Source organism: Pelodiscus sinensis, chromosome 1 (genome assembly GCF_052426305.1).
Source record: "Pelodiscus sinensis isolate ZL-2025 chromosome 1, ASM5242630v1, whole genome shotgun sequence".
Lineage (NCBI taxonomy): Eukaryota > Metazoa > Chordata > Testudines > Trionychidae > Pelodiscus > Pelodiscus sinensis.
In genome coordinates this window covers 348290565-348317443 of record NC_143052.1, presented here as the reverse complement: position 1 = coordinate 348317443, position 26879 = coordinate 348290565, and the positions used below count along the sequence as shown (strand labels likewise).

The window sequence follows — 26879 nt, the reverse complement described above, 5'->3', positions numbered from 1 at the left end:
TATGTAGCAGGGCTGCTGCAGAGGGCTGTAGGAGTCTCTTCCCACCTCTGCCACTGGCTTGCTGTGTGACCTTGGTCATGCCACTCCCTCCTTGCATGTTTCAATTTTTCTCAGCTGTATAGTAGAGATGATTTGCCCCCCTTTACAAAGCTCTTAAAGACCTCAAAGAGCCACCCGCATATAAAGTATTCAGAGACTGGGGGCTGCCATTTAAGCCTCGTTTTTTCAAGGGTAACTAGTGATTTTTTTTGGATGCCCAATTTCAAATGCCTTAAAAGGGGCAAAGGCCCAAAGGGCTGAACACCCCGCCTCTGAAAGCCAGGCTCTGTCGAGGCATTTCTACCTGAGCACCCACAATCACTAGGCCATTTTCAATAAGCTAGACTGTGGCTTGGCTTGGCCTGGGTGTCTAGGTGACTAGGGCCCTACCAATTTCATGGCTATGAGAAAGGTGTCGCAGACGGTGAAACAAGCCCTTTCCTCTGAAGTCTGATGTTTCCTTGCTCCTAGGAGCGCCCCATTAACGGGAGCTTCCTGTCTCTGACTGGGCCTTGTGCAGACTGCTCTGGCCACGGGAGGCGGCACCACTTCTTGCAACACTGAAATAGGCCATCGTGCATTGTGATGTTGGTAGGGCCCGATCCAGGACATTTTTGGACTTGCGGGTGGAGGGGCTGGTCCGCTCTGGAAGGCAGGAGCACACTGTGCATCAGCAAAGCCTAACCTAGCCCTTTTGGATCAAAGGCCCTCGCATCACCCTTTGTAAATGGGGGGCTCTATTTATAGGAAGCAACTTAACTGTAACCGGTTCGGATACAAGCCCAGTGCTTAATTTGTAATGAGAGGTGCCGGGGCTCCAGCAATTGATTTATATTTGTAACTGATGTAGCAAGCCCAGGGGGGCCGGGGCGGTGAACTGCCAAGCCCAGGGGGGCCGGGGCGGTGAACTGCCAAGCCCAGGGGGGCCGGGGCGGTGAACTGGTACAAATTAAACACACTGAGTCCTGTTCTGACGCTGATTACACCGTGTTCTGGGGCCTTTGCAGTCAGTCAAGCTCCTCAGAGGAATGTCAGCGTCACAGTGTCAGCCATAAATCCTTTTCAGTGATCTGCTTGGCTAGGAGGCCAACCTTTCCTATCGCACATGGAATTCATCGCTGTAGCTGGTCCCTTTGGCACGGGGGTTACGCGTGATAATGACACAGAGATGTCAGCTGCTCCCAATGCCCCTTAGAGTTCTGGTCACATGTTACAGCTTGCTCCAAAGATGCTCTGGTGGCTTCTCCGGCACCTTCAGGTGATGGGGCTTGGTAGCGCAAAGCCATTTGGTCCAGAGCTATTTCTGGACTCTACCCCACCCACCTTCTCTCTGTCTTCCCCCCCCAGACTCCAGCAACTGAGCTCAGTGGAGAGTAGATAGTAGGGCAGAATGGATCTCAGCTTTGCGATGTGCAAAGTGACATGGCCTCTCACTTTGACAAAGCTACAGTCAGGCCCTGGTCTGAATAGCAATCCACTCGCTCTTGGCTTCTTCCTGACGGGCGCGTGGAGGGTGGCCGAGAGAGAGCTGGTTGGCATGGACTGGCTAGGCTGCTACATTAATGATGTTTGTACGTGTACCTAGAGGGCGTGAGATGCAATTTTGTATTACGCTGAAAAATAAAGAATGGTGGATCTCCACCCTCCCCTCCAGCTGGAAATGGTTTCAGTCTGTCCACACTAACTACCAACCACCCTTAGTATCCAGGGAAGACCAGAAGTGTCTGTTTCTCAACAGGCCACCACCCTAGTGGGGACAGGATGTGTGGGGAACATCTGGTGTTGAGAAGGGGCTACATCAGGAATCCGGGAGATAAAGAGCATTGTCCCGTTATTGGGAAGCAAAAGCAGCAGCAGCAGCAGCCAGTTTAGCTCCCGTTGGCCTTTGTGACGCTAAGAGCATGAGGTGCATGCCGTGCTTGAATGGGAGAGGCGGGGGGAGAGGCAGAAGGAGTTGCCAGTGCTCAAAATGGCCTGACCTTTCTCACGCCTCTAGAATTGCACACATGAAACAGCACTGATAGCTGAGGTGTCAGGGCTGAGTATTGGCAAGCCCAGCCTGGGCCCATGGACTCGGTAGCGGGGCTTGGCCAGTGTTCTAAAAATACCTGTTTAGATAGTGCTTTGAAAGTTTGGGGGGGGTGCAGATAGTAGAGTGATTATGGTACAGGTTGAACCTCTCTAATCCTGCACCCTAGGAATCTGACCGGTGCGGAACCAGGGAACTTGCCGAATCATGGAAGGTCAATATGGTCTGGTAGCATTACCAACACTTCCACTGTGCTCTTAGCAGACAGTTAGGGGCAAATCAGAGCTCAGTAACAGCACAGAACACGGAGAACCAGGACTGTTGGCTGCACACAAACTTGAGACATGGGAAACTTGGCCATGCCCATGAGAAATGGCCATCCGGTTCACTAACAGGCCAGACCAGGGTGTGCCGGACTGACAAGCCATGGACGTTAGAGCTACTCTGCGGAAGATAACGAAACGTACTACGTGCACACACCCCTGAAGAGCTGTCACGGAGCCGTGATCAGTGAGTACCCGGAGTCTTTGTCAGGAAAACGATTAATCGGGCGTCCGTGTGCGACGCGACGACGACTGGCAGCCAGGAAGCACTAGCCTGTGGGCATAACAGCTGGAAGGGTGTAAAGTGTTCCATAGCCCCAGGAATCCCCACTTGGCTCATTTGGGGTCTACACAAGCCCCAGCCTTCCCTCTAACCGTGGTGCTTCATGCAGCCCAGGAAAGCAGCCAGGGCGCGGCGTTCGAGGGCCGCAAGCTCCGTTGCTTTGCTTCTGGGGCTCCGTTTTTGGGGTTGCCTCTGGGCCCATGTCCGTGACACCACAACGGTGCTGGGAACGCCGATGGCTTCCTCTCTCAGTTCCTACTTACTAGAAACCAGTGAGCGTTTGGAGAAGGGGAACCGGGCTGGAGAAGAGGCAGGCATAGTTGGCTTTCAAAGAATGGAACTGAAATGGCACTGGGGTTAGAGGAGGACACCAGTTAATATCAGTCAACCCGAGCAGGCGAGGAGGAACTGCTGGGAACGAGGCTTGGAGCTCATGGGTAACGGGAAACGTGGGAGTTTGCCAAGGAAAGGACTCGTGTGGTGGCCCCCTTGACTACTTCCCATAAGGCGTGGTGGAATCCCCAGTCCAACTTCCATCCACCGGCGAACACCCTGAAGAGAGGGAAGGGTTGGAGCTGCTCCAGAGGGGAAGGACGTAACGTATCCCCTGCTGATGGCAAACCCGCAATGGAGCAGCTGCATGTGAGGCCTCTGGTGCAATGCAAGCAGAGGCAAGTCCAAAACACAGGCACGATTGTCCCAGCTCCCAGTGGCCGGAGTACACGGGACACTCGTAGCCCCTCTAGGCATTTGCCACCTCTTGTATGCGAGGAAACCAAGCGACAAAAGCCACAGCTTGCCCAGGGCAAAGCAGAGAGAAGATGCCCGGAGCAGCGTTCCCTGGAAGCCAGGTGCATGGGGGGGGGCACTCGGGAGCGTGGAATGTTGCTCAGATGATTAGCCCCGCGCCCACGGGCAGGTTCTTTTCTTTCTACGGGCGGTGCACGTTCACGCGTGCCTCGGCGCACAGGAAAATGTATTCCACACATGGATGGAAAAGCTAAGCGGCAACACTAGCCAGGAGCCCAGGTTGCCAGCCCCTAGCTCAAGGGCAGCGATCTGTCGCTCCTTCCGCCGGCACCTGCCCAGCAGCAGCTGGGAGTGAGGACAGAAAGGGGAGACAGAAGACACCTGGCCCCCTCTCCATGCAGGATTGCTGCCTGGCTCCTAAGTGCTTAGCGCCCCAAATGCTGGGCTGTGATTCCCCAGGGGAGTGTGAGGGAATGTTTGGGGGGTGCAACTCTGCACCCCAGCTCCTAGCCCCACACCTCACTCTGGCCCCAGTGTTGGCGTGATTCTACATCCAGCAAGGGGTCTGGCCGCCAGCCCCCCCCACAGCTGCAGCCTCCTTACCCCATCCCCCCAAGGTGTGGCCCCACACCTGGCTCTGATGCCAGAGGGAAGGAGGCATGTGACCCTCACACTGGGGGGGCGCTCACTTATATCAGTTCAAGCAATGGCACTTCTGCCATGGACTTCAGGGGCGTAGGCCTCAGTTGTGCTTGACCTTTCTAGTCTTAATCCTGTATTTCCTGGTTCTCGCCCCTGGAAACCGCACGGAGCCCTTTTCCTCCCTGTGTCATCCTGCTGGCCAATCTTCCTGAGGCGGCCTTTAATCACCATTTCTCAGAGTTGTAAGCGTTTCCTGGAAACGGAGCATCAGCCTGGCTCTAAGCAAGATTTGTCCTTCCTTGTGTTTATAATGCAGAAATCCAGCCCCCCGTGGGGGTTTCCCTCGTTTCCTGAATTCTTTTCAGGTGAGCAATGTTCCCAACTCAGCCCTCCCTTTTAGCCCTAGGGAAGGTATGTTTGCTGGAATGGCCACCTCCAGATCTCCTGCAGACTAGAAATAACACACAGTAGCCTGGTCGGGATGATTGATCCTTTCAACGTGCACCTCTGGGAACTGGTGGATTCTCTTTCTTCTGTTCAGGCCCGGATGCCTTGCTGGAAGACCAGCTTGACCCAAACCCAAGCGAGTAGCCTCAAGACAGAGCCGCTGGGCTGAAAATGATTAGGCTGTGCTAATCTGGAGGACAGACGATGAACGAATGATCCCTTTTGTCCTGAAACGGAACTTGAGAATTGGCTCCTGAGCGTGGACGGTAGAGAACAATCAAGTCTAGCTGTCAAAGGGGGTGTTTCTCCAGTAAGTGATGCTGCCCCTCACCCTGTTCGGCATTTTCCAGCGTGCAGAGCAATGGAAGAACATTGGCCGGACGGGGTCAGACCATAGGCCCATCTAGCCCATCGTTCCGTCTGCCAACAGTGGCCGATGCCTGGTGCCCTGGAGGGAATAAATAAAGGAGGGAATCAAGTGATCCAGCCCACTCCCAGCTTCGAACAGCCAGAGGCTAGGCACACCCAGGGAATGAGGTGACATCCTGGACTATCTTGTCCAATGGATTTGTCCTCCATAGCGTTGGCCTTTTCAAACACCCCGCCACCTGTCTAGGGACAAGGGAAGCAGGCTGCCCCTCCAGAGGGAGGGCTGTGTCCTGGAAAGCAGTGACTTCAATAGAGGTTGGGGTGCCAGGGAACAAACAGCTCAGCACGCACTCCCACAGGATGCCGTGACAAAGAGGGCGCGCGAGCTCCGTGGAGGGCTCACCAGGAGTTGGCGTAGGTAGGAGATTTGGCCTCGCTGCATGGCAAGGGGAGACCGAAACCCAACTGCTGCGTCTTGTGTTGCTGTTCACGTTGTTTAAAGGATGTTGACAAATTGGACAGGGTGCAGCAAGGAGCCACAAAAACTTACAGCCGGGCTGGAGGAAATCCCTTCTCCGCAAGAGACTTAAATGTGGTTGCAGCGTATCGCCACTGTTATGGCCAGAAACTACCAGGTCGTGAGAGGTCGAGACAGAACGGCAACCAGGGGCTGGATGCAAGCAGCCAGATGCCTGCAGACTAGAAATAAAACACAGTAGCCTGGTCGGGATGATTGATCCTTTCAACGTGCACTTCTGGGAACTGGTGGATTCTCTTTCTTCTGTTCAGGCCCGGAGGCCTTGCTGGAAGACCAGCTTGACCAAACCCAAGCGAGTAGCCTCAAGACAGGGCCACTGGGCTGAAAATTATTAGGCTGTGCTAATCTGGAGGACAGACGATGAACGAATGATCCCTTTTGTCCTGAAACAGAACTTGAGAATCGGCTCCTGAGCGTGGACGGTAGAGAACAATTGGTGAAACCAACTTCACGCCGGGCCTGCAGCCAGCTGTAGCTTGCCCAGTCTTCCAGAGCAAAGGGAGAGGAGGAGGCTAAATAAAATCCTGGCCCCGGTAGAGATCGCTCTGTGGATGTTGGAAGAGTGAGCTTTTAGGGGGAGGACTGGCTGAAAGAGGCTCGGAGCTGCGGGCTGCAAAACAGCCTCCTGCCGTTGGATTCTTCCTGTATTGAGTGAGGCAAAGCTTTGCCCATTTTATGCACACTGTCCAGTCCTGGCCTGGAGGAAACAGCCGAGTCAGTCACCCATTTCTGGGGCAGTAAGGCCGAGAACCCTGATTTTGGCTACCGGCTCCGGTCCCAAAGGGCTAGCGCTATAAAAAGAATCGAGCGGTTTTACTAAGCAAAAAGCCCTCCAGGAAAGGCGCAGCTGGTGCTGCTGCAACTTGTCATTACGCGCCGTCTATGTGTTTAATTATAACCAGGACAGGCAGCGCTGCCTAGTAAGATTCCCCAACACTTCCCATTCTAAGACCCTGCTTTCGGTGGCTGGAATTTCCCAGGCCGGGTGCCTGCAGCGAGCGCAATGTTCTGGGAAAATTCCGCCCCCGCCTTCCAGGTGTTTCAAAGAACAAGGACAAAGCTGTCGTTTTGCCATTTTTAAAACCCACCCGGCTGGCCTTTTCTTTGAGGTGCTCGGGCACCGCCAGGTTCCGGGCCACAGGCGGGGAACTTGGCGGGACGGCAGCCTGGGAGCCCGGGAACTGCCTGTTGCCATCCCTGTGAAAATGTGCCCAAATGGAGCCAAGTTACCAACCTTTGCAAAAGTCTCTGTTCGTGCCTGGGCCACATCCGCCGGCCTGCCAGTAATGGCCCGGTGCAGATCAGAGCCTGGTTCTCTGCGGAGGTAGTCAACTTGCCCTCAGCTTGATCTGATCTGACCTGACCTCGGTGGGTTATGCAGTTGCTTCTCTGACCAGTTTAGCTGGATCAGAGCCGGCTCTTGGCTGACTTCCCAGCAACCACATTCCATTTCCTCCTGCTGACCTACAAGAAAGTAAATGGAGCTACCATGAAGCTGTGGCACATGGCCAGTCGCTAATGTGGGGAGGGAAGGGGCAGCAATGAAGTACAGGTGAGTCATGCTTTTGGGAAAGTGTTTGGTAACTCTAACACTAACTCTCCCAAGAACTTGTATTCCCCGACAGCAGGAAATGGTTCATTGCGGGGGCCCTAAGCCTGCCCTGCCTGGTGGCCCCCTGGCAAAGCCAATGCCCAGTGGCGGAAGAGAACGAGGCCCCCAGGCAGAGCTGGGAGCCGCCTGAGGGCTAGATGAGCGCAAGAAGGGGAGTACGATGGAGCCATGTTGCAAGCAGCTCTCGCCCCCCCCCCCCCCAGAGCAGAGGCTGGGGGAAGGAGTGGAGACACACCTGGGGTGGTCGAGTTTTCTGTTTGATTTCCATGGTATCTGTCCTAGGGACACTCCCACTCACGCAGTGCAGCTACCTCTGGGGTGGGGAACCACCAAGCCGAACGGCGAGGTACGGCCCAGCCTTCTGAAAAACATTAGGAAGCTTAGATTGTGTGTAATTGAATAGTCGTGGAACCTCGTCACGTTTTAACGATTACATGACTATTCCATAGTCCCCGGGGGCAGGGCCGGTGCAGCGACCGAAACACTTAACTTCTCAGAATTTGTGACTTTGGGTGCACTGAGCATGCGCACCCGAACTGAGCAAACTCAGTATCCCTCGCTGTAGCCGCTGCCCTCTCTCTGCCCTCACTGCCTCCTCAGCTTTGCTTCCTCCTCTTTGGAGGTGTTTAAAATGATGAAGGGGGGCAAATTGCAGGGGTGTGTGTGTCAGGTTCTGAGCATGAGGCAGAAATTTACCGGCTGGAGGCATCGGTCTTCTTTTTTTAGCTGCAGAAGAGGGGCGAAATTTGAAAAATCAGGAGGGTGGGGGGTGGTAGCCTTGGTTAACCCTGGGCTGGGGGGACACTGCCAGACCCTGTGCGCGGACAAAACCCCCGTTTACGGAGGGGGAGAGGTGGGAACAGTCACCCAGCAGGACAAGCCACCTGATGTCCTTGTAAATATCAGTTTTCCAGGGGCAAAGTCTTTTTTTTCTTTATTTTCCCTGGACGCTGCCTGTCAGCCCCGGAGCAGGGGGCGGGCTCCTGGGCTTGAGTTCTTAAAGGCACAGGCCTCCCAATTCCTAGACGGTCAATGCTTAGACACCACCGTTCCTCTGTATGTGTACAAGTGTGAAATATTCTACAGACAGTTCCTGTCTCAAACTCTGCCTCTCACTTTTTTAGTATTTAATAGTTTTCTCTTTGTTTCTCTGTCTATCAGAAGTCGCTGCATCTCCTTTCTCTTGTGTACTATGCTGATATGCTAAAGTCCCTCCCATCCACATCCTCTCCTGTACTGCAATCCCCTGACCCATGGCAGATCCCGCACCTGTCCCCCAAACTCCCCCTAGCAAGCACCCCTCATGCACCCAAACTCCATCCCAGATCCTCATCACCAAACATGGGCAAGTATTGGAGGGGTAGCCGTGTTAGTCTGAATATGAAGAATCGTTCAGGAGTCCTGTGGCACTATCTTCAGTTCATCTATAAGGTGCCACAGGACTCCTCGCCAACATGGCCAAGTGAAATTTTAGTGATTCCTCCCGTAGTCAATGGGGACATGGGTCAGAGAGCTCAGAGCAGGGGGCTCCAACGTTTTGAAAGTGCAATCCAATATGTACCTTATATATAAATACCCTTTTCCCGCTTCCTTCTTACCCCTTCTCCAAGTCCCAGATCCTGCACCCTCTATCCTTCCTCTCTTGCCCATCCTCAGTCTCTTTCATCAGCCTGGGACAGACGGTTGGGTGCACATGCTCTGGTCTTTTCTTAAGGGATCTGGAGTGTGAGAAGGGCTCTGATCAGCTCTTGGAGCATGCATTTACTGTGGTGTTCTAGGTGCAGGCTTTGGCAGGGTATTTGGATGCATGGGTGCTCAGAGCAATGATAAGGGCTTGGATACAGGACTGGGTTCATGCCAGGGGTAGGAGTTAGTGATGTATGCTCCATTTTGTCACTGCTGGTGACTCCTAGATGGTGGTGGAGTGTGCCTAAGGCAGGCTCACCCATGGCCTTGCCCTGTAACACTCCCTAAAGCTGCAAGAAAACTCCATCCCTGGTCCTGTGTTGAAAGGATACAGAATGGTATATGTTGAACCCTGACATCAGCACCCCTCTTTTTCCTCCCCTGCCATGCACACAAAGCAGCAGACTCCCAGGCGTGGTATCAGCTGCAAGGCAAAGTGCAGGACATCCCCAGCAGTGGGGGGAGGCGCATGTAAGTGCTGGCACTTGATATCCTCTTGCCCACACCAGTCAGGATCACCTGACAGAGGATACAAGATCTACCAGTATATCCCTATCTACTGGTTGGTGACCACTGCCTCATAGCGACTGTCTGTCCAGGGTCAGTGTGTCAACATAAGAACGGCCGTACTGGGTCAGACCAAAGGTCCATCTAGCTCAGTATCCTGTCTACCGACAGTGGCCAGCACCAGGTGCCCCAGAGAGGGTGGATCGAAGACAATGATCAAGCAATTTGTCTCCTGCCATCCCTCTCCAGCCTCTGACAAACAGAGGCCAAGGACACCATTTTATCCCCTGGCTAATAGCCTTTTATGGACCTAACCTCCATGAATTTATCCAGCTTCTCTTTAAACTCTATTATAGTCCTAACCTTCACAGCCTCCTCTGGCAAGGAGTTCCACAGGTTGACTACACGCTGTGTGAAGAAGAACTTCCTTGTATTAGTTTTAAACCTGCTACCCATTAATTTTATTTGGTGTCCTCTAGTTCTTCTATTATGGGAACTAATAAATAACTTTTCTTTATCAGCCCTCTCCACACCACTCATGATTTTATAGACCTCTATCATATCCCCCCTCAGTCTCCTCTTTTCTAAACTGAAAAGTCCCAGTCTCTTTAGCCTCTCCTCATATGGGACCCGTTCCAAACCCCTAATCATTTTAGTTGCCCTTTTCTGAACCCTTTCCAAGGCCAAAATATCTTTTTTGAGGTGAGGAGACCACATCTGTACAAGTATTCAAGATGTGGATGTACCATAGTTTTATACAGGGGCAGTAAGATATTCTGGGTCTTATTTTCTATCCCTTTCCTAATAATTCCTAGCATCCTATTTGCCTTTTTGACCACCGCTGCGCACTGCGTGGAAGTTTTCAGAGAACTGTCCACGATAACTCCAAGATCTCTTTCCTGATTTGTCGTAGCCAAATTAGCCCCCATCATACTGTACGTATAGTTGGGGTTATTTTTCCCAATGTGCATTACTTTACACTTATCCACATTAAATTTCATTTGCCATTTTGTTGCCCAATCACTCAGTTTGGTGAGATCTTCTTGGAGTCCCTCACAGTCTATTTCTGTCTTGACTATCCTAAACAGTTTGGTATCATCTGCAAACTTTACTACCTCACTGCTTACCCCTTTCTCCAGATCATTTATGAATAAGTTGAAAAGGATTGGTCCCAGGACTGACCCTTGGGGGACACCACTAGTTACCCCTCTCCAATCTGAAAATTTACCATTTATTCCTACCCTTTGTTTCCTGTCTTTTAACCAGTTCTCAATCCAAGAAAGGACCTTCCCTCTTATCCCATGGCCATGTAATTTACACAAGTATACTATAGTCCAAGTATACTATATCTACTGGATCCCCCTTGTCCGCATGTTTGTTAACCCCTTCAAAGAACTCTAATAGATTAGTAAGACAGGATTTCCCTTTACAGAAACCATGTTGACTTTTGTCCAACAAATTATGTTCTTCTACATGCTTCACAATTTTATTCTTTACTATTGTTTCGACTAATTTGCCCAGTACTGAAGTTAGACTTACCGGTCTGTAATTGCCAGGATTGCCTCTAGAGCCCTTTTTAAATATTGGTGTCACGTTGGCTACCTTCCAGTCATTAGGTACGGAAGCCGATTTAAAGGATAGGTTACAAACCACAGATCATAGCTCAGCAATTTCCCATTTAAGTTCTTTTAGAACCCTTGGATGAATGCCATCCGGTCCCGGAGATTTGTTAACATTAAGTTTTTCTATTTGTTCCAAAACCTCCTCTAATGACACTTCAATCCGGGACAGTTCCTCAGATTCATCACTCACAAAGGACGGTGCAGATTCAGGAATCTCCCCAATGTCCTCAGCGGTGAAGACTGAAGCAAAGAAATCATTTAGTTTCTCTGCAATGGCTTTATTGTCCTTGATTGCTCCTTTTATAGCTCGATCATCTAGGGGACCCACAGGCTTTTTAGCAGGCTTCCTGCTTCTAATGTACTTAAAAAACATTTTGTTATTTCTTTTTGAGTTTTTGGCTAGCTGTTCCTCAAAATCTTTTTTTGCTTTTCTTATTACATGTTTACACTTGATTTGACAGTGTTTATGTTCCTTTCTATTTATCTCACTAGGATTGGACGTCCACTTCTTAAAAGATACCTTTTTGTCCCTCACTGCTTCTTTTACATGGTGGTTAAGCCACGGTGACTCTTTTTTAGGTCTCTTGCTATGTTTTTTAATTTGGGGTATACATTTAAGTTGGGCCTCTATTATGGTGTCTTTAAAAAGTTTCCATGCAGCTTTCAGGGATTTGGCTCTAGTCACTGTGCCTTTTAATTTCTGTTTAACTAACCTCCTCATTTTTGCGTAATTCCCCTTTTTGAAATTAAATGCCAGGGTGCTGGACTGCTGAGGTGTTCTTCCCACCACAGGAATGTTGAATGTTGTTATATTATGGTCACTATTCCCAAGCAGTCCTGTAACGGTTATCTCCTGGACCTGATCCTGCGCTCCACTCAGGACTAAATCGAGAATTGCCTCTCCCCTTGTGGGTTCCTGCACTAGCTGCTCCAAGAAGCAGTCATTTAAGCCATTGAGAAATTTTATCTCCGCTTCTCTTCCTGAGGTGACATGTATCCAGTCAATATGGGGGTAATTAAAATCCCCCATTATTATAGAGTTCTCTATTTTGGTAGCCTCTCTAATCTCCCTCAGCATTTCAATGTCAGTATCGCTGTCCTGGTCAGGTGGTCAGTAATATATCCCTACTGCTAATTTCTTATTATTATATCACCGCAGGTACAGCCCTGCTCCACCCAGCCTCGTACAAGGGCACTGCTTACAAACTGACATACAGTAGCCCTCCTGGCACTGAGCTGATGCCATCATGCTTCTTCTTCTTGTGGGCAGGCCCATGCCGCACTTGTGCTACCCTGCCTAGCACCCCTCTAACCCCCTAGACCCAGTGCCATAGCACCCAGAGACCCCCACAAATCGCTATGCCTATTGCCCTCCCACAGACCGCTATGCCCTGTGCCCCCCCATAATCCCCCGCCAATATTCATTAACTGTTCAGTTCCCCCCATATTCCCACCAGCACAACTGCAGTGCTCCTCAGACCCCCCTCGCTTCACAGTGCACTGACACCCATAGATCTATCTCCCCCACTGCACATCCCCCCTTCACTTCCCACCACCTCACCAGTCCACTGTCCACAATACCAAGCCTTGATAACAGGCGAGGGTCCAGACCCATCTGTGTTACTGTGCCTGCTGCCACAGTGCCATTGTATTTCCCTTAATAAAACTCAGTTGTGGTGTTTGGCTTGGCTATTTCACAACACCAACAGAAAGTGGAGGGTTGAATCTGAAATCATTGCCTTGATACTGACAGTCCCCTTGAAAAACGGTTAGAGTCCAATCGTCTAGGCTATCCACATTAACAGGGTGGTCAGGCTAATCAGGGAGCAAGGATGCCCTTAGTTTCCTGTCCTCTGTGTGTGCTTGAACCCTTGTTCAGACACATTTGGCCCCAGCTTAGCATAGAGCTAGTCTTGCCAGATGTTTTCACCAATACTGCGCACACTTTCCATTACGTCACAATGGACATTCCATCATCCTGAGCACATGCTGAAGACAGTGCTATTGAATCAATAATACTTTATAAATTGTTTTCGAAAATAGAAAGTTAAAATAATGGACTGCCTGCCTGTCTGTTCAAAACTGTACACCTGGGAACCCTACATAGAGCATTTCTCAGAGCTGAGCTGTGGATCTGAGCAGGGCCAGAGACACAGGTGCCACAAAATCAACACAGGAAGCATGTCAGTGTTCGTAGCAGAAGCAGGCCACAGAGCAGACTTGTGCTGTATTCAAAGCTGCAACAACCAGAGCCAGGGTGGCCAGACAATCATCCCTGTGAACTAGACGCAGATTAGAATCATTTCTAAGGAACAGTGAAACTGGAGATGAGTCATAGGGGTGGAACTGGAACCATCTGGAGCCAGTTTCATTCAGGGGGACACTGGGCAGTGGTCCTAGTGTATTGAGATTCCCCCAGGCAAGAGTACAGCTGCAACATGAGAGGATTTTTCCAGCGACAGAGCACGTGTCTGAGCCACATCATGTCCGCACTACAGCCAGGTCCTGAGATGGGGCCTGTGACTTGTGATGAACAGAAATAACTTCCCTTGCATTCCTCATACACTGTGATATCCCACTGTGTGCCTTCTAGTGCATTTTTATTTTCCTTTGAGCTTTTCACAGTTCTAATCAAAAAAATTTAGCAGTGTCTAGATTGGCAATATTTTGCTCCAAATCATCCCCTCTTTCAGAAAATCTTGCCCCTTTTCTTATCTGGCCTTGAGTATTTGCACAAGAACACTGACCTTCTCTCTGGGAAAATTAAGTGTGAAGAAGGACTTAGAAATAACTTTGTAGTGTAGACGTACCCTAACTAAGAGATGTTAATTCGAATTAACTCAGAGAGGCGCTACACACACAATCCGCTAGTTCGAACTTAATTAGAACTAGCGGAGCGCTTAATTCGAACTAGGTAAACCTCATTCTACGAGGACTAACGCCTAGTTCGAATTAACTAGTTCGAATTAATGGCTGTGTAGAATAGATAGAATTGCTAAGCTCACCCCAGTACTATATCTGTAACAGGGACCAATTTTGTGCAGAACCTCACATCCATTACAGTGATATACAATTTTCTCTATAATCTAGTTACAATATATTATTTTTGACAATTAACATTTTTGTTAACTGATTCTTTAAATGCAGTATTGAGTATCAAGTCATACTCATATGTATGGGTATGTCTAGACTACAGGGTTTTGTCAACAGAATTTTTGTCGACAGATACTGTCGACAAAGCTTCTGTCGACAAAGAGCGTCTAGACTACATCCAGTTCTGTCGACAAAGCAAGCCGCTTTGTTGACATAACAGTGTGGACGCAAAGGACAGTGTAGATGCAATAATGCCTTCTATTGATAGAACTCTATCGATAAAAGGCGTTATTCCTCGTAGAATGAGGTTTACATACGTCGACAAAACTGCTGAGTTTTGTCAACGTTATGTCGACATAACTCAAAGGCAGTGTGGACGCAGGGATAGTTTTGTTGACAAAAGTCCACTTTTGTCGACAAAACCCTGTAGTCTAGACACACCCCATATGTTCTACTTATTTCTTTTAATTCACATCCATAATACTTTTTCTACAGTATCTGTTCCACATATATTTTCAACACGCAAAAACTTTCCTGTACTACACACATCATTATGGAAGGTACGTTTACTTGTCCAATATTCATACAGAACTGTTTTATTGTTCATTCATCTGCTTTATGAACTATGAGTTTTAGGGGTTAGGAGGCAGCATTTTATAGGGTAGCTTCTGGAGCAATGGGAGGAAACATGGAAAAATAGGGCAGAAAGTTGAAGACTATAATGCATGCATTGATAACGGAGCATATTTGATTACTAATGTATTTGCAAATACTGTTCTTATCATTACTCGGAATTTATTAGCTTTAAGTACATTTTTTTTCTTGTGGTGGCCAGTCCCTTTTCTGTCTGTCAAGTCATGTTTTCTATTATTTGTCAAGCAATGACTATAACCAAGGTTCTAAGTAATATCACTCTCAAAAAACATTAGATCATCATTGATGGAATACATCCTTTTTTGGTTACACATCAATACTGGAGAATTGTGCATGCTCCTTAACTTAATTTATGTCTGTGTTGTCAGTGGCTTGACAATCAGGCCATGTTAATATTGTTTGACCTTGCTTATATGGATGCAATATTCATCTCATATTTTCTAATTGAACTGACTGTTATATGGATTGATTTTCCTATTTTCAAATTCACTAACTATTTCCTGTTTTGAACAATTCTCAGGGAAATGTTTTGAGGGAAATGTTTTGAGGACCAAAAACCCCAGTTCCTCTGAATTTGTGACCCATGGACCAGAAGCAAAAGGCCCCCGCCCAAGGCAAAACACCAGCATCCCCTGAGTCCGTAAGCCAGGAGGTAGCAAATTGAGAGATTTTTCTACCAAAAACCCCAGTTCCCCTGAATTTGTGACCCATGGACCAGGAGCAAAAGGCCCCCGCCCAAGGCAAAACACCAGCATCCCCTGAGTCCGTTAGCCAGGAGGTAGCAAATTGAGAGATTTTTCTACCAAAAAACACAGTTCCTCTGAATTTGCAACCAGCCAGCAAAGGTAGCAATTCCTGAGCAGTTGTACCGAATGTCATGTATGCGTGACAGAAACTGTGACGGTCACAAAAACGGAGAGGTTGTTTCACTTTTTGCCTATACACCGGCAGCCAGTGCGCTCCTAGCCCCACTCCCAGGGAGCCCCCTGCCATCCGGCGCTGCTGCCTCTGACAGAGAGGCAGCAGCGCAGGGTGATAGCAGCCCCTGTCCACAGGGGGGACGAGTTTCCTGCGAAAGCTGTGCCAGGGTCCTATGCAGCAGCCTCTGTCTGCGGCAGCGAGCCGGGGCCGGTTGCGGACATAGGCTGCTCTGTGGCAGCCTCCCCTCTGCGCGCGCACACACACACACACCCCCACTGTCGTCTCTGTGGGAAGCAGCAAGGGGTGGGGCAGGTGGTTCCATGAAGCCGGCCCGTGTGGCGAGCCAGTTTAAAAGCACGTCCCTTGGCCCTCCAAGGGGGCACTGGAGCCAAAGGTCAAACCTCGTCCCTCTGTCCCAGCGGGGCCTGAGCCCCAGCCCTGCAGGAGCAAGGAGCTTGCCCTTAGACCTCAGCTGATTCTCAGCGACGCTTCCTTATTTCCGGTAGGGTGACCGGCTGCAGGGCCCTGTGCCCTCGCTGCGCGTCCTGCTCTGCCCTGCTGCTGCAGCACGGCCCGGTCTGCCCGGTGCATGGCTCTGTGTTACGCTCCACCAGGCCAGCGGTATTCCAAGGACGGGGCATGTCGGGCGCTGGGCCTCCTTGCTGCAGGGGATCAGGTGACCAGCGGGGGGGACTAAGGCAGCTCCCTGCCTGGCCTGGCCCTGCAGACTGCGCTGCACCCCAGAAGCGGCCGGCAGCAGGCTCGGCTCCTAGGTGGGTGGTGAGTGCACAGGGCTCCGCCCTCTCCCCCTGCCTCTCCCCCTGGCTGGGAGCTGCCGGCTGTTTCTGGGCACAGCATGGTCTGTGGTGGCCCCCCCACTGCACCGCTGACGGGGAGCTGCTCAAGGGGAAGCCCCTCCTGCCCTCAAAGCCCGAGCCCCCTCCTGCACCCCAAGTCTCTGCTCCTCAGCCCCGCCCTGGAACCCGCGTGCCAGTCACATTACGCTGAGTCATGAGAGAAGAGTTGGAAAACTGCTTCCCTTGTGCCTGGGGTCCCTCTGCACAGCCCCCAGCTGAGATCGGGGCCCCCATTTCCCAGGCACCACGTAGACCCTGACCGCCATCAGGCCCCCCGTGTGCAAGGTGCTGTACGGCCACAGGGCGAGAGGCAGGCCCTGCCCCAAGCAGCTTGCAGTCTGAACTGGCACGCATATCCCTGCAGACAGGGCCCAGAGCGATGCCCCTGAGCACACTGCCCCGTTCACCGCCGGCACCCCAGGCCAGGAGGGAAGGGAACGTTCCACCCGCTGGCACTAGTAGGAATCTCATCACTAGCGAGGGGGGCCACCAGGGGGCGACGTCGCTGCCCGGCGAGCCACTGGGACTCCAGCACCAGGCGTTGGCCCACCCGCGTGGGATCTTCCCCCCGATCTGCAACCTCCGCCCCCCACGGCTGCCCCGCTTACAGCAGAAGGCGCCGAGCGAGCGCCCTGCGCTGCAAAGGCCCAGGGCGCTGGGGTGACTCAGCATCCCCTCCCCCAACCCCCCAGCTGACTCAGTGGATTTCGGGGCTGAGTTGCTGAGCTGGCGGGCCAAGCTCACGGGCTGCTTCCCTTGTGGCCTTGGACTTCCCCAGGGCCATGGCACCAGCTCCCCAGGGCTTTCCCTGCAGCGTGGTTCTGGGCACAGTGGCTGGGGGGAGGCCCTCTGCTTTCTAGTGCAGCGTGAGTCAGCAGTTCTCCTGCAGCGCAGGGCCTGGTGGGAGAGAGCGGAGGGGAGGGGCCCATCCTGCAGCGCTGCCCCAGCCCTGGGCTCCTTGTACACAGCTCATCCACTTGAATTTTTAAAATTACAGTTGAAATCATTATGGCTGGGAAGAAAATCTCCCCTCCCTGCAGTGTCCTCGATGGTAATGGATGAGGTGGTGTCTGCCGCCAGCCTGACACACCAGCTGCGAGAGCTGCGCCCTGCCCTCTTTCCTGTCATTGGCATGTTGACTCTGAAACCTAACGATGTCTCCCTCATGCTGTGTGCGTTAGCAGAGCCCTCCAACTACAGGCTGAGCCCACGAGCCCAACCTGCTTTAATGGGCCTTTTCTTCGTGACCCAAAATGCCCCTTTGTTCCTGCCCCGTTAACCGCTCCGACAGCGTTCTGGACTTTCCACGTGTGGCTCTGTGGCCGTAGAAACCCACCAGTGAAGACGGTATAAAAGCAGTAGCACTGAACATGAAATGAGCAGACACAAAGGCCGGTCTGCGTGGCCACGGTTGTATTTAACCCAATGAAAGTCCCTCTTGCGGGGAGGTTGGGGAGCAAGCGTCTGGGTGGGTGGGTCACAGGGAGGTGGGGGAGTTGGCAGCTGAAGGATGGATCTCAGGGCAGTGGTTGGGGGGGGGGAGAGATGGTGATGTCAGCAGCTGGGGGGGTCTCAGGGAGGTGGGGGGGGTCATTCAGCAGCAAGAGAGGCCAGCTAAGGTGCCCCACAGCTGTGTGGGGAACAGGTCAAAGGTGATCAGGCACCTGCTCCCCCCCCCCCCCATTCCTTCCCGCACACTTTGGCCAGCGGTCCTATAGGAGTGGCTGCGGGCTTCCCTTGGATGATGGAGCTGAGCCCCACACCCTATAAATACCTGCTCCCAGAGCCGCTCCAAGCAGATGACAGGATGGCCCCAGCCCCGGCCCACGCTGTCCAGGTAAGGCGCATTTGCTCACCCTCCGGCATAGGTAGGAGCTGCTCCCTTCAAGCCCCCCACCCCGACGGAGCACAGCTTGGAGTCACGAAGTGCGGGGCCCGTGGCCCAGCCTCACGCATGGCAGAGCAGACAGGTGGGAGCAGCACAGAGCTGATGGGGGGAGCAGGAGACCGAGTCCCAGGGCAGCCGGTGGCTGTTCCGGGGGGGGGGGGGGGGGGGGGGGGCAGCCGGGTTACCAACCCTCCGTAAATTCACTGACAGGCTAAAACTGGGTCTGTCCATAAAGCCATTTAGATTTCAGTAAAAAAAAAAACCGCCACAGGGGAGGTGGAGAGTCTCTCCTTGGGCCTGGGGCGAACCTCCTGGTGGGGGCTCCCCTGACCTGCTGCTGGCTGGGGGGGTGGCGGGGCTGGCTGCTCTTCTCTGTCTCTGGCTTTGACCTCTTCTTCTGCTTTATAATTCAGCCCCTGTGCCTCTTGCTCCATATCTGTCATCTGAAGACGTGGGTTGTGCCCACGAAAGCGCGTGATACCATCGATATACTTCGTGGTTCGCCTCAAAGCCGAGACAGGACCATGGTTGGTTTTTTGGTGGGCCTGCGTGAGCACACACCCCACGCCTTGGGGAGAGGACGGGGTGCAGCGGGCTGGGTGTAGCTGCCTCCCACAGCCTCTGTCGGTACCTCACAGCAGGACAGTCACTTAACTCTCCGAAATGAGCTGTCCGCGCTAATGCTGGGAGGAGCTGTGATTCAGAAATGGACCTGGAAGAATTCCTACAGCGTGTGTTGCCCGGGAGCGTGGCTGTGCCAACGTACGAGCCCAACAGGAGGACGCCGAGGTGGCTAGGAAGTAGGTTTCACCAGCACGTTGAACGTTGCCGTGGTCATGTGGGAACAAGCAGTGTGACTGTTGGTCACTTTGGTTCTGTCTTCCCATGACGTCAGACTGTGTCTGCAGGAAAGTTTGGGCGTCTGTAGTTTTTTTCCCTATGTTCTCCATAACAAGCATTTTCCACAATTGCAACCCTGGTGGGAAGGGAAGGGGACGGGAGGGGAGGGGACGAAGGACACGCCGACCTGCATGCAGGCCCCTTCCCTGCAGCATGTTAAGCTGCTAGCGGGGCTGTGCCCCCAGGCCAAAAGGGGGAGCACAAGGCCTGCCCACACTGTTACCAAGGCAACGCTCCCAGTCAGCCTTGTGTCCCATCGGTTCTTATAGCCTGGTTATCCTGCCCCTCTCAATCACCTCCTCTCTGGCAAACAAGCCCAGGCTGGGCAAGCTCTTGTCCAGGCCCTAGGTCAGGCTCCCTGCTAACCTTTTCCATACACGTGCGGAATAATTTTTTGTATGCACCAAGGCATGTGTGGATGTGCACCACCAATGTGCTCTGCTAATCAGCTGGGTGGCACTGGAATCTCTCCAGAGTAGCACCCAGCTTCCAGGGAGCACGGCCCTCGATCCACCTCTGAATTCTGTGTCCTCCTGTCAGGGGGTGCATGGGGCTCATGTACCCCCCAGTTAGGGCCCAACCAATTTCACTGGGCACCCTGAAAAATCCCCATGAAATCTGATGGCTCCTTGTTCCTAGCAGCACCCCATCAAAGGGGGCCTCCTAGCTCCCACTGGGCAGGGGAAGGACAGGACCTGTCTCTCTCGTGCAAACTGCTCTGGCGGTGGGAGGGGAACCAGACCAGACCCACGGCCGGGCGCCTCCCCCTGCAGCAGGACACTGTCAGGGGCCGGGCAGCAGCCTGAGGTTGCTGCAGCCAAGTGTGGGGCAGGGGGCGTGGTGCTTTCTGCAGCTGGGCAGAGACAGAGCAAGTCTTGTCCCGTCCCATCTCAAGCCAGGCAGGACTAGCAGCGAGGAGCCCCTGGTTGGGGTGTTTCCAGCAGCACCGAGGGGATCAGACCCACTTCAGAGTCCAGCTCCGAAAGCAGCACAGACCTGAGAGTGACAATCCCAGGACCCCCCTACAACAGGTGTGCTACCCCTCTCCCCCATCTCCTTTAGGGGCGAGGCCCCACAGTGACACCATGACAAGTCAGGTTTAAACAGCTGGAAACGTGACATTTCCCAGTTCTCAAATCCTGTGGCCGTCAAATCGGCCCTCGTGGCCTGAATTCGGGAGGGCCCTACAGGGAGCGAGGGTTTGCTGTTTGCCCCGGCAGGCCGGATGGGAGCTCCAGTGGGGTCCAGAGCAGGGCAAGAGCCATTTTCGAAAGCACAGGCACGCTCTGGCCTGTGGGATCAGAGCCTGGCGGCAAACGAGTCCGGTCTCCGTAGCGCCAGCAGCATCCAGGGATTTTTTCGCTTCCCAGGGAGCCAGCGAGCTCCAACGTGAGGACACGCAGCATGTGGCTAGGGTTGCCAGGTGTCCGGTATTGACCCGGACAGTCCGGTATTTTCGCCTCCTGTCCAGTCAAAAATATTCAGAAAATACTGGACCCCTAAAATGTCCGGTATTCTCTGATTTTTTTTCCCTGACAGAAGGCAAAAATACCACACACTTGGCAACCTTACGACACTCAGCAACTGGTCCCAGCCCCTGGACCCCCCCAGGCTCCCAGACACCCCCCCTGGGCTCCCGACACCCCCCCTCCCCCCGAACTACCTGCTTACCTGGTTCAGCAGGGGAGCTGCCTTCTGGCTCCACCAAAAAACCAAGACAGCTGCAGGCAAACAGCCTAAAGACCTGAAGCAAGGGGAAGCAATGCCTTCCCTGGGTCTTAGTGCTCAACCTCTCTCTCTTCCTATTCCGACTCTGCACGCACTTAAAGGGGCCATGCTGTTTTAATGCTGGGGGGGTGTATTTATTTTTTACTCTGAGACCTTTTTTTTCGCTCAACAACTTTGGTCTCACCCCTTTTTTTTCTCCTCAACAGAATTTTCTTCCCGGTGTTTTTTTTTTTTGGGGGGGGGGGTCGGTATTTTTGGTTAAACCATCTGGCAACCCTCCATGTGGCTAGCTCTAGGGGTCGGTTTGGCCACAGCCATGTGCTGGGTGGAGGTCACCACTGCTCTCGCAGCAGCGTAGGGAGGTAAGTGCCTGCCCCCGATGCGTGGGGTGTTGGTTTATCCCCTTCGCAGCTCCGTGTCGCCTCCTCCTGGCCTTTGCTTTGGTGGTGGGGCCAGGCAGGAGTCTACCCAGGTCCGTGGTGGGCTCTCGAGGTAGCCTGATTGGGCGCTGCGAGCCATTGTGCTGACATTGACCGTGCGAGGGCACCGCCCCCTGCAGCGCCCAGTGGCCCAGGAGTGGGGTGGGGGGGCCTGGCGCTGCTAACCAGGCTCGTTAGTCACGAGCTCTGGGCGCCGGCTGCCCGCTGCTTTCCAGGGTGTGAACGCGAGCGGTGCCTGCGCCGAGCGGCCATCAGAACGGACGGGACCCGAGTGCCCCTTCTCTGCCAGCAGGCCTGGGCCCTCCCCGCTCGGGCTCTGCCCATTGTGCCGTCTGCCCCCGGCGCTCTCCCAGGCTGCGCGCTAGTGCAAGCCACCGGGCTGGCCCCTCGCGGCGCCTGAGCCGACGCGGCGTCGGGTTGTGTCCCTGTTCTCCACGGCGGGGGGCGGGGCAGGACGCTCTCCCCCGGTGTTTTGTTCCATGGAAAAGGCCGCGCCGTGGCCTCCATCCCCCCGCCCCCGCCCCAGAGGCTGCGTAGTGACCGTGCGCCGCCAAGGCTTTGAAAATGGGCGTCAAGGCGGATACAACGGTGGAGACATTTTTCGGTTTTTTTACTCCGGTGTCACAAGAACCCACCTGCAGCCTCGGGCGTGGCCCTGGCCAGCCCCCGCATAGAAGAGCACCACCCCCCCCCCCCCATCGTTTCAGTGCTGGGGGAACCACAACTCCCAGGCCTGGGGGCTCTGGGGGCCAGGTGTGACATGTCTGAGCGGCAAACGGGCCAACAGTAATCAGAGACGTGTCCCCCCCCCCCACACACACACGCTGCCACGAGTGACTCACCGCGCTGGGGAATTCCCGCCACGGAGGAAGCGGTGCTATAAATACTGCGTCCCCGCACGCTCCGGCAGACAGCCCAGCCTGGCAGGATGCACCCGACTCTGGCCCCCTCCCCGAGCCCGGCCCGCAGGCGCCCAGGTAAGCAGCAGCTGCTGCCCTCTGGGCATGGGCGGGGGGCACCTGGGTGGCTCCTTTCAAGGCAGCTTGTTTTGGCAGCACAAAGAAGCTGATTTGCTGGGGGCTGCATTCTTGGGACACCCTCCGCCCCATAGGAGACATTATTGGGAAGGAGTCCTCAGCACCGAGCTCCCCCCCCCCCAATAGAAAGCCTCGGTGGCCCTCACATCTGCCTGTGACTTCCTGTCTTGCTACTGTGCAGGCATTGTGGGGATGGACTGGGGGGGGGGGGCGGGGGGTCAGCTCCAGCCAGTGCCACCTGGCTTGGGCTCAGGCCATGGGGTGTAGCTGCGCCCTGCCCCTTCCCTGGCGCTTCCGAGCAAAACCAAGCAAAGTGGGAGGGGAAACTGAGGCACAGAGTAGCAGTGACTGAACAGAGGCGGGAATAACTCCCTGGCCACCAGCTCAGTGCTCTGTCTCATGCGGCCTGCCGTGCCTCAGTTTCCCTCCCTGTGACATGGGGCTAATAGGTGGTGAGGGATTGTGTCAGACCCCAGCAGGATGGGGGTGCTGGGACCAGCAGGGTGAGATTATGACTCCAAACGCTGAAGGACAGAAGCATGGGGCTGGGGGAAGTGTTCCCATTCCCTTCGCCCCTGCAGGTTGCGGGGCAGCCACGAAGGTGGTGCAATGTCTGGGGGGCAGGGGTGGCTGCTTTGGTTACACTGGCCCGGAGCCCTCATGTGGCTCAGGTGCGGAGCGGCCATTGATTTCAGTCATTACAGCCTGGCCTGGGGCTTTCTCCTCCATGTCAGGTGGGGGCAGCCAGAGGGCATCAGGGAAGAGGTAGCAGAGAAGTGCAGCAAGAGGAATGCAGGGCTGGGGGCCACAGGGCAACGATGGGGTCTCTGTTAGCAAATGGAGCCCCAGCCTCAGAGCATGGGGCCCCCTGTTGCATGACTCTCTCCATTGTACAGATGGGGAAACTGAGGCGCAGGGCAGGGTCACACAGCCAGGCGAGACCAGCCGAGGCAGAACAAGATCCCAGGCCAAGATCCCAAGCCGCCCTCCCGTAGAAACAAGCTCATCCCCTCCAGCCCCCCTCTCTCCACAGCCTCACTAATGCTGATGCTCTTGTCCTCCCAGGTGTAGGGCCCTGGCTCCCTCTTGTCCTCCTCTGCAGCTGCGTCCACTTCCCAAGCACAGGTAAGGCGAGGATGGTGCTCAAGCCGGACCTGAAAGGGTCCTTGTGCTTGGGAACGTGTGGGACAAACAGCTGCGTCTCCTTGCTGGGGACAGACAGACAGGGTGCGGGAGAGCTCCCCAGATACTGTGACTCTGCCAAGGTCCCCAGACCCCTGCGTATGCTGGTCTCATTCCCTGAAGGGCAGAGCTTTTACTGGAGCTGTCCAACCCGTGTGGCTCCTCCAGAAACTCCGCTGAGGAGCCACATATCACTGGGCTAGTGCAGGAATCCCTGGGCGAGCTCTGGCTTGGGGCAGTCGCAGGGAGCGGACATGGTACCTTCTGGCCATAGGAATTCAAAGAGTTTTATCGATGATCTCCTGCAGCAGCGAGTTCCACAGGTGAAAAAGTACCTGCCATGCCCCACACTCTGTTAGGGGCTTGAGGGCCCAGCTCATTGGCTTTAAAAGGGTCAGTTCACCCTATCTCCTCCCCTGCCCCATGTCCATGTTGCTGCCCCTGGCCGTGTTCATCATTTCCTAGCTCTGTCTTGCTGTGAGGCTGGCTGGGACCCCTGTTGCATGTACGGCAGCCACCGGCATTAGGTCTGGATTTGGGGGCTCTACTATTGCCAGATTTAGTCAATCACCACGGGTGACCGCTCCGTGCCTTAGTTTCCCCATGCGGGTAACAAGTGTGCTGTGGTGTTTGTGCACGGCCCAGGTGCTGGTTTGCACCCAGGGATCTTCTCCCCTTCCCTGCCTTTCACAAACCCTTCTGCTTCCAGATGCAGCTGCTGACCTGCGACCAGAGATCATTGCTCCCCTGAAGCCTGTGAGAACGCCGGCCCTGGGTGAGGGACTCTCCGGGATCAGCTACGCGCTGGAGGCACTGGGCAGGGGCAAAGCGCAGAGGGGTTGCTAACACCCCTGCCGTGTCCTACCCCAGCATTATTCCAGCCACAGTGAGCGGGAGGCTGGGCGGCCCAACACCAGGGCGGGTAAGGCGTGGGTCACACCCAACGTGAGGCCAGCCTCCCTGCCTCCGGGCTGCACAGCAGGGTTGGGGGTCCAGTGCTGGGGGGCATATTCAGCCCCTGACAGGTGCTCTGAGCAGGGCTGGCATTCCCTGGCAGCGGGCCCCACCTAGCAGGGATGCCGTTCCCATGGTGATGTTCCCCCGGCAACAGGCTCCACCTAGCAGGGATACTGGTCCCATGGTGATGGTTCCCTGGCAACAGGCTCCACCCAGCAGGGATGCCGTTCCTATGGTGATGTTCCCCTGGCAGGAGTTGCCCTTCTCTGAGGGTCCCCGGAGCCAGGCCCTGAGGGGGCCATGCCCCTGCCTCGCCCCCTGACACCCTAGGTTACTGTTGCTTTGCCTCCTTGTCCAGGGGAACGTTTCAGTCTCAGCTGCCAGGCTCGGAGCCGCTTCCCGGGGATGTCTCTCATCTACTGGCTGGCAAACGGCTCCTTCGTGGAGGACCGGTACCTGGATGCAGCCGTGAGCGAAGGGGCTGTTAGGTGAGTAGAGACCCGAGCGAAAGGGATGGGCTCCGTGCCCACTAGGAGAGCCGGTGGGGAGGCTGGCCCGATCCTCCCCCAGGAGCTTATCCCTGCAGGGACAGGCTCGAGGTGGTTGGGGGAAGGGAGAGGCATTTCAGTCCAAGGCCTTGGATCCCAAGTCAGGTGGGCAGTGTTCGGGCTGGTGGGGAGAGGTGCCAAGCCCGTGACAGCAAGGAGGGGGCTTCTCAGCAGCTGAAAATGGGCCCCCAACCCAACACCAGGACCCCCTTGCTCCCCTGCAAACACGCCTGAGAGCCTGTTCCTGCAGCTGCTTCTGGGGTGGGGCAGGGTGACCCCTAGTGGCTGCACAGGGCCCTGGCAGCTCCACCAAGCGGCTGGTTCAGCCTCCCCATTCCCTCACAGAGAGGAGCCTGACAGCAAGGGGACCCTGCTGAGCCGGGAGCTGCTCTTCAGCTCCTTCTCGGTGCAGGACTGGCGCACGTCCTTCGTGTGCATGGTGAGGAACCCAGCCGGGCTGAGCACGGCACCGGTCCACTGGCTGCCTGAGCCGCCCGCCCAGGGCTGGGAGCCCCAGCAGGAGACGATGGAGGACGGACAGCCCCCGAGTACACACACGCCGTTGACTGGTGAGAGCCCTTCATGGCTATGGGCATGGACTGGCCCCACTGCAAAAGATTTGGAGCCACCAAGGGCCAGACCCCCCCCCCCCCCCGGATGTACAGAGTTAGGGTGTGAGCCCCACCTCTGCAGCCCAGCCCTTAATCTTGCTGCGAGGAGCTGCTGGGTTCCACCCCAGCAACAGCTGCATGCCAGGGGTGGGAGAAGCTAGTGGCTAGCTCAGAGTGCAGGGAGTCAGCCTGCCCCCTCACTTTCTGGGGCAAGGGCCAGAGGGGAGGCAGCCCTGGCCCCAGGGTGCAAAGGGGAGGCAGCCCCGACCCTGGGACACCGAGGCCAGGCACCATCAGGCTGTGGGGGTGGGCTGCTGCACCAGGAGAGCAAGGCCACAGCTGTGTGGGAACGGCAGGCCCCTGCCCATCCAACACTAACGCCCCTGTGGTTTTCCCCAGGGAAGGGAGCATGGACCGCGCACAAGGACAGCAGCGCCCACCCGTGAGAGGCAGCGAGACTGCCCACCGCCGCCCCCAGCAGTGCCCCCTCCACGTCTCAGGCAGCTGCGCTGCCCTTCCCCCACCCTGCTTGGAGGCCGGCAGGACGGCAGCTCCCCCGGAGTCACCGTGGTGCCTGGACCCCAGCTCTACGCTCAGCCGCGTTCCCTGACTGCTCTGCTGCGCTCCGACACCACGCTGGGGAGGCTCTGGGGTCGGCCCAGGGCAGCAGTAGTGGGGGCTGGTAAAGGCCCATGTCTCCTCCCCCCCCCCCCCCCGCCGATCCCTCTACTGCTCTGCCACGGGGCTCCCCTCTGCCTAATTCCCTGCCAGCGACTGGGGGAACGGAGAGCCCAGCCTACGGCCGAGGGGGGCAGGGTCCCCTCTCCCAGCCTGCCCGTTCTGTGCCCGGGAGGGCAGCACCTGCCTGGCCGAGGGGCGAGGGCCGGGCTGCGCCCATGTTGCAGTGTTCAATAAACGCCCTGCGCGGGCCAGACATTTCTCAACGCTGCAGCCTTCCGGCCGGGGGGGTTTGTGGATCAGGGCAGGGCTGATCGGGGCCGAGGGCCTGCCGAAGAGGGGGCCTTCCAGGAAAGGGGAAGCAGGTGGCGCAAACCAGAGGACAGCGCTGGGCCAATGGGACGGCAGCTGCTGCTCTCTGAATGCGGGAGGGGAGGCTCCTTCGCTCAGCCCTTAGAGAAGCAGCAGGCCTGAGACTCCGGTGAGGGACAGCGGGGTGGGCCTGGGGAAGGGAGACAGGCTGTGAGCAGGAGCTCCA

At 55.0% G+C, this 26879-nt stretch overlaps 1 protein-coding gene across 3 annotated transcripts; it reads left to right on the top strand.

Annotated features, from left to right (window-relative positions):
* Positions 1 to 18458: 18458 nt before the first annotated feature.
* On the top strand, positions 18459 to 26607 carry IL18BP (interleukin 18 binding protein). Of its 3 annotated transcripts, none has more exons than XM_006111777.4 (6): positions 18459 to 19060; positions 23431 to 23490; positions 24257 to 24322; positions 24863 to 24992; positions 25398 to 25621; positions 26063 to 26607. In XM_006111777.4, the coding sequence occupies exons 1-6, from the start codon at positions 18967 to 18969 to the stop codon at positions 26107 to 26109; spliced, it is 621 nt and encodes a 206-aa protein (XP_006111839.4). In that variant the 5' UTR covers positions 18459 to 18966; the 3' UTR covers positions 26110 to 26607. The 3 variants fall into 3 exon arrangements, with proteins under 3 accessions (XP_006111839.4, XP_075775772.2, XP_075775773.2); XM_075919657.2 differs by lacking the exon at positions 18459 to 19060 and adding an exon at positions 21135 to 22305; XM_075919658.2 differs by lacking the exons at positions 18459 to 19060; positions 23431 to 23490 and adding an exon at positions 21136 to 22305.
* Positions 26608 to 26879: the final 272 nt, after the last annotated feature.